Below are 7,746 nucleotides of genomic sequence, written 5' to 3'. Positions count from 1 at the left end.
GTTTGTGAAAATATGAGAAAAGCATTGTAGATAGAGCGCACTCACCTTATGATCCTCACTTCTTACTTTGGATTGATTTACAATATTCATTTATAAAATTACTCGGAGGTATACCTCTCATCTTGTTTCATTGAAGATCCATGGGTTAAAGTTGCTCCAACTGCAAGATGCTCTGACTCAAGGCGGTTTCGGATCATTTATGTAAAGGAAGATCACATGATCGGTCCAGTTGCAAAACCGGTTCTGGTCACTTATCACCATTGTTATCATTAGATTAAAATTAAATTTATAATATGACACCAAGTAAGAATTATTAATTTGAATTTGATCTGGTAAGAAATGATAAGAAAAATAATGGTAAACATAACTTATTCCATAAAAAAATTAAAGTTTTATATTTTTCATGTTGTAATCTTACGTACATATAAAATATATAGGATCCATTTTTTTTTTCTATCCATCTTTTTATCCAAATCAGTCCTTACATATGCCTCATACATCTTTATATAAAATATGTTGGAAACAATTTATCTGATACGAGAGATGTTAAACCCCCAAAAGTTTACAATCATAAATATGTTTGGGAACAAAGTGATGTCGACATTGGATAAATGAATTCTAATCCAAAATTTACAATTCCAAGCAGTGGTTGATACAACAGGTCGAATCAATTGAAATTTATGACTGATTTGGATGAAAAGAAGAATCAGAAGAAAAACACGAAACAAATTCATTATGTTACAATAATCAGAACCACCAAGTCTTGGGGTGTGATGAAAAATAAAAATAAAAATAAAAATAAAAATAAACAATAGTAGCGGTGGCACAGGTCAACTATATATACCCAATAATCTCCTTGGGAAGCATGTCGGAGTACGAGAGCGGCGGAAGAGACGCCGGAGTGGGCGGCGACGCCGGCAAGCGGGAGCTGAAGTTTCTGATGGGGAACTCATTCTCGGGGCTCTCATTTTCGAAATTGAGGGCATAACTCGAAGGGTCGTAGCTGAAGTCAGCGGATTGTGACTGACGGTTGTGGTGGTGCTTGCGGTGGCCCATCCTTGACCTGAGGCTGCGACCCCTGACACGTGGCGTGTCCACGCCGTACTCGCTGCTCGTGGGTGATTTCCTGAACCATGATGATGGCGAAAGTGGTGTTCTTGGTGTGTCAAGCTTGTTATAATGGTCTAATGAGTGATCATGATGGTGATGATGATGATGATGAACTGTGCCCGTGAAGCAACAAATCGAAGATTTAAACTTGTCCTTCAAGGTTGATTGTCTATTGAACCCGTTATGCATCATGTAATAATCAATTATAATGTTAATACCTTCTTTTCTTTTTCTACCCGTTTTGGGTGTGAACATGCCAAAGTGAATTGTTGGTTTTGAAAGAGAGAGAGAAAGAACAAAAAAGTGATGGTTGTGGTGAAGTGTGGATTATGGTATATATAAGTTGGGGGCGTAATTCATAAGAGAGAGAGAGAGAGAGAGAAGAGGTTGAGTTGAGGATGATGTTAAGTTTTGAGTTGGGAGAGTCCGAAGAAACCGTGGGATGAACGTGGTTGGGATTTTTTCTTTTTGTTGAAACCGCGTTGTCGTGTTTTGGTAAATTTAAGCATTGACAACCTCACCCTCCACTGCCCATGTGGCAACTGTTTTCTTTTTCTTTTTCTTCTTTTCTTTTTTGGCTAATCTCTAGATAGGGTGGAGATTCGTGCCGAACAATTCCAACCTTTTTGCTGTGAAAAAAAAAATTTGTTATTAGTTTATCCTTCTAATGGAGATGGGATCCCTATTATGCTCCTAATTAAATGATTGCCTCTTCATCAATTTCTAGAAGAGTTATTAGCAGTTTCTAGATTTCCTTTTTTTTGGGCCATGTAACCAATTCCACACCACTCACAACTAATACCCTTTTCTTCATGTTTCTTATCTAACCTAGCTGATTTTAACTTACTCCTAACTCAATTAAAACTGACCATTTTTTCTTTTCATTTTTTGCGGATTCATTTGGCCTCTCTCTCTCTCTCTTGATTATGTGGTTTCAACTTTCCTTATTTCAGTATGTTTTTATCCTTCACACATATATGGAACCAAACAAAATTATCCTTAAACGTACAAATATGTAACGGTAAAGTTATATATAAGGATTGTTTTAATGAAAAGAATTTGCTCAAATATAATGTAAATAGTACTTTTTATCAAACTTGAACCATACTTATACCTATTCAAATTAGTTTTTTTTTTTTTCTGCAAAAGTATGTCATATGTCACAAAATTATAAACTACTAAACTTGCTATTATTGGTAACCAATTTAGTACGATAATGGAAACGTGTCACGTGATCTTACTAAACTTGCTAACAGTCATAATGAATTTGGATGCGTGTCTGGTAAAAGACATTATTTGTATACCATTTGAGAAAGTGAAGCATTAAGATTAGTGTTCTTGGTGGTATTACATTACCTATAAGCTTATTTATGAATCAACCATGTACTGTCACTGTTCAACGGAGAACACTAATTCCGCCAAGCACTAAGGATGGATTCCTTTGTTCGCCAACACCAAAAAAAGTAAACTGGCCAATGCCAAAATATTTATTAAAAATTATTTCAACTCAAAATTTTAAGATATCGAGTGAGGTTATATCAATGATTTTATATCTCTTTAATACATTCTCTCACGCAAAAAAAAATTGAATTCGAAGTGTGAATATTACCACTACAAAAAAAACGTTGTTTAGCCACATTCAAAAATGTGGCAAACAATGATAAAAAATGTGGCTAACAAACTTTACCACATTTTGATTAAATGTGGTTAAAATAGGTGTTGCAATAATTTAGCCACATTATTTTATTCACTTTGCCACATTTTGATTGAGTGTGGTAGCCTTTTTTTAGCCACAATTATTGTTAATTTAACCACTTTATAAATGTGGTTAAATTGTATAGTTTGCCACAATAAAAAAATGTGGCTAATAATGTTTGAAATTTTTTTTAACCACATTCATGAATGTGGCTAAATATATGATTTTTTTTAAATTTAATAATATTACATTTTTTTATTAATCTTATAAAAATAAAAAATATTAAAAATTACTTTTATCATTTAGTATGTAATTTAAAAAATAACATGATACACCCTTTAATGATTCAAATTTGCCCTGAGGTATTATGTGTACCTAATTTGATGTGTAACAAACATTTTTCATATAATAGTGAAACACTCACAACATGTATGTATCAGAAAAAAAAAACCACAACATGTGGCTTAATTGCCCTACACTGGCAGATTTTACAAGCATTTCAAATCTCACCATAAGTATCTCATGGAGGGGCAAATACCTTTCCTCTATTAGTTCAACACTTAAAGAATACCTCATTGTCTAATCCCAAAAAAGAAAATGTTCAAGCCACTGAACCAATTTTGGTAATTGAAGAAAAATATAGTGATTATCTCTAATTGTTCAAAATATCATTAATTTTCCATGAATCATTCTCCTAAACTAAAAGTATAGCTCTTTGCAAATATCAATCTTCCAAGACATGTTCTTCTATGCATCCTAGTTCTTTGAAGTGCTATTTACTCTATCACACCTGTACAAAAACCAAAAGAATTTAGCTTCATGGTAAGAAAGAGAAGAAATAAAGCTTGCAAATGATTTAAAAAAAAAAAACAAAATTATCTAAGTTTCGAACCAATTATAACAAAGAGGGTAAAACATATTGGTTGAAAGTAGCTAACTCACTTCCAAATTTATCTAGTAAAAATTTGTGAAGAGAAGCCAATTGCTTTTGAGTTTGCACAAGCTGCTCCTTGGTCTCTTCATATGCAATCTTGGTCTCTTCATATCCCACCTTTATCTCTTCATATCCATCCAACTTTATTTCCAAAGATTGTACATGTTTCTTCAAGTCTTCAACACATTGTTGACTGGAACTACCAAAATTAGTAAAACCAATAGAATGTCTTGGCATTCCAAAAACATTGGAGGGGCAAACACCAGCGCCTAAGCCACGCACCCGACCCGAAGGCTCAGCTCCATATACCTTTCCAATAGCATCATCAGGATAAGCTAATACCTTTGATGGAACACCTATAGTGGCAGCACGCTCTTGATCTTGAGATAGGTGCTCTGATATCTTTTCCTACAAAATAGTTAAAGTCAGCCAACAAATACACATCAGGAAGAGCACTTTCTCTTCAGCAAAATTCTTGAAGCTTTGGCAGAATGGTTTGACCTCATAGTTTGCATAATTCCAGTTTGATGAAGCAATTCAATAAATCATGCTTTAATTTTTCAACATAGCAAAAAGCTGTAACAAATCATGCTTTCAATATAGATATATAAGTCTATAGAAAATAAGGAGATATCAATAGTTATCCTATATGTGACAAATAAGAATTTTTTTTAATTTAGAAAATAAGGAGATATCAATAGTTATCCTATAAAGATAATAAAATTATGGCAGTTTATCAATTTAGAAATCGAAAAAGAATAAGAAAAAAGGCAGAAAAAAAGTATACAGAGTAACATAGAAAAAAAGAAAAAGTATGAAACCACCTACCAAACCCCCTAAAGAAGTCATAAGGCCAGTCTTCTACTAGTTTTTAATGAGTCTTGATTTCCCTCCGTCATCTACTACTGTTAAAATAATCTTTAAAGTTCATACTCATTTATTATCATCATGATGATCATTAATTATCTAACAAGTAACATAATTATAGCATTGTTTTGTATCGTATCACTTACATTTTTAATTATTTTATTTTAGAAAAAAAAATATGCAACTCTATGATCCGTTAAGGGCAAGATCTAAATGAGGTTGAAATATCAGGACCTAAGTACATTTTGATTGTAGGATGGGTGACCAACTAGAATGTTGCTACTTGCTAGTGGTCCTCCATGTTTTAATTTATATAATGCAATTGCACCAATATTAGCTAATCATTCAAGTACTGTTTTTAATATTGTACTGCTTAATTATCAGTTTGGCAATGGACATTTATTCCAATTATATTGCAGTAGCAAACAGAGACCCAGTTGGGGTGGGTTTTAATATTGCAATAAATGGAGAAAATAACTAGTTGTTCGTTTTCAATGGATTGTATTCTTTGTAATTGTACACGACACTGATAGGCCTAAACAGAGGCAAGTGGATAAAAATTTACAATTACTTGTTATTATAAGGCAATAACTACATATCAATTCAATGTCCTAATAAGTTAAATTAAATGGAGTCAGAATCAAATGGTTTAGGTTATTATAAGGCAATAACTAGATATCAATTCAATAACATAATCAATTAGACTCATTTACTTACAACCAAAGTCTTCCCTTCTTCATTTACGTAGCTTCCATCCTTCTTCAATAAAGTTGATAAAATAACCTCACTTCGGCATACAGGTCTTCCCAATTGTAACTCCTAATGTCATTGATAAAAAAATAAATTATCAAGATGATATGTTACTAACATGCTTGCAATAATGGGTTCATTGAAATTGGAAAGAATAAGAAAAGAGTAAAGAGTAAAGCTACCCAGAAATGAATACACTAGCAGCTTTAAATTTATAATTAGAAGTAACATAAAGAAACCAAAAAAATACTCACAGTGTAAGTTTTGTATAAAACAACTTGGATCCAGTATATATTGAATTGTCATGCCAAAGTAACATAATAATAATAATAATAAAATATCAGGGTTGACATAGGGATTGCAATAAATATGCTTTTACCATTTCACGGCCTCTCCTTGCATTGCTTTTACTACCACCAGCATGTGAGACTTTAAGCTTCTTACGACTTTGTGTGTTTTGTATACTTCGTGCCTATAATTTTAAAATACGATAATCATAATATACCAAGTTTTTCAAGATGTGCATAAAGTAAAAGAATTTCCTATAAAGAATGTTTACCTTCATCTTATCATCCTTATAGTGATGCACAAAAGCAGTCCAATCAACACAATTAACATCTGGAGGAGGATTAGCAAGTATATCCTCCTTACTTTTATTAGGATAAAAATTCTTACACCTTAATCTATATTTGTGGGCCTTCCATCTTTCACCTAAGGTGCTCATAGCCCATTTGATGCCACCAGCATAATCAAACTCAAAATTTTCCTTCAAATATTATATGCATAAATCAATCTTTAATGACAAGAGAGACAATAAATTAAATTAAATTAAATTAAATTAAATTAAATTAAATTAAATTGCTGGAAATTTAGATAATTACCTCAATATAATTCCATTGTTGGCGGTTATTGTCTTCTGGCATCCAATTCCATTTTTCAACTGATATTGGACAAATTGTTGAGTTTTGAACAAGCTTACCAAGAAACCTCACAAGTAAGTTTGCACCATTGTCATTGCCTTGTCCATTACCATTGAGTTCAACGATAACTTTTTTAGTTTTTTCCAAATGCCAAATCTGATTTGCTTGCATTTTCCGAGTCACAATTTCTCCTGAAGAAGTATCTGCCATTATGTAGACAAAGCAAAGTTAGTTTATCAAAGGTAGAAAATTAAAACATACTACAATTAACATAACAAATAAAAATAAATGCTAGTGTGCGTCATTGTGGCATTAATAAGTTGGGATTACTGGATTAGCCTGTTGTTTTTCTTGATTTCACACTAAATGGTTGCGTTGGTGGGACCTTGAGCATCCATTTCCGTGCTAGATAAGATTCTTAGCTGTGTATTTGACCAACGATCACTTTCCAGTCATCATAAAAGAATGTACAAATAAAATAAAAGAACAAAAAAAAGGGTAGAAGTGGCTATAGCTTGCTCGAAAAGGTGAAAAGGATATACCCTTTATTGATGGAACTTGGAAGAACGACAACCAATGTTTCCATTAATATAAAGTGTGAAATTAATAAACGTGGAACAACAATCAACTTGATCTTGTATTCGTTCACACACAAATAAACTATTAGATAGATTTTTAGTAATGATATTTTTACATTTTTCTATAAATTTTATATTTTCGAAATCTTTATATAGAAATACAACGCATCTTATTGGATATTGCTCTACAAGAACCAATCCCTATACAGATAGTGATGTAATGAGTTTTGATATGTCGATAATTTGATTTGCTACTTTGCACAATTTAGCTGCATGAGGATTGATAAATTAAAGTTATCATTAAAAGTTGTAATATATTTTATGGCTATACTATAATTTTATAAAATATAAAACAAATAAATAATATTTTTGGAGAGATATTACCTCTAATCTTGACAACCAAGGGGTCCTCTTTCTGTTGTGATCGTGTTTCATTTGGGTTTATGGAAGAGTCTAATTCTTCATCATTAGATGAAATGGTATTGTTGACATTTGTTGAATGGGCATCCAGATGATTATCATTAAATTGTTGTTGCAAACCTTGGGAGCTTTCACTATGATTGTCACTATGCTTCCCTCGTAACTTCTCTAACATTTCTTTTGCTGAATTCTTTCGCTTTTGCCTCATTTTGTACCAATTTCCTGTAGAATTTGCTAACACATGACACTAAATATGAAACTAAAATACATACTAAATGATTTGCAAAAAATATAGTACTAACATTCAGAATAGAGTAAGTTTACTATTACAATCTTCATGATAATTTGTACTAAATTATGAAATGGTGCATAGGAAACACATACCAAATATGAAGCCAAAATTCATACTAAATGGTCTGTAGAAAATATTAAAATTCACAATAGAGTAAATTTGCTTAGTACATAACATAG

At 32.1% G+C, this 7,746-nt stretch overlaps 1 protein-coding gene across 1 annotated transcript; it reads right to left on the bottom strand.

The window, feature by feature from the left end:
• Window positions 1-820: 820 nt before the first annotated feature.
• On the bottom strand, window positions 821-1,373 carry LOC133307389 (uncharacterized). The gene has a single exon (XM_061507892.1). The coding sequence runs from the start codon at window positions 1,363-1,365 to the stop codon at window positions 835-837; it is 531 nt and encodes a 176-aa protein (XP_061363876.1). The 5' UTR covers window positions 1,366-1,373; the 3' UTR covers window positions 821-834.
• Between the last annotated feature and the right edge of the window lie 6,373 nt (window positions 1,374-7,746).

The sequence above is a fragment of the Gastrolobium bilobum genome, unplaced genomic scaffold (genome assembly GCF_033153095.1).
Source record: "Gastrolobium bilobum isolate Gb01-03AN ecotype WA unplaced genomic scaffold, APGP_CSIRO_Gbil_v1 utg5611, whole genome shotgun sequence".
Lineage (NCBI taxonomy): Eukaryota > Viridiplantae > Streptophyta > Magnoliopsida > Fabales > Fabaceae > Gastrolobium > Gastrolobium bilobum.
This window is presented reverse-complemented; position numbering and strand designations above follow the sequence as displayed.

Excerpts from the sequence above, each read along its gene's own strand:
- LOC133307389 (XM_061507892.1), bottom strand. The coding sequence starts at position 1,365 with ATGTTCACACCCAAAACGGGTAGAAAAAGAAAAGAAGGTATTAACATT.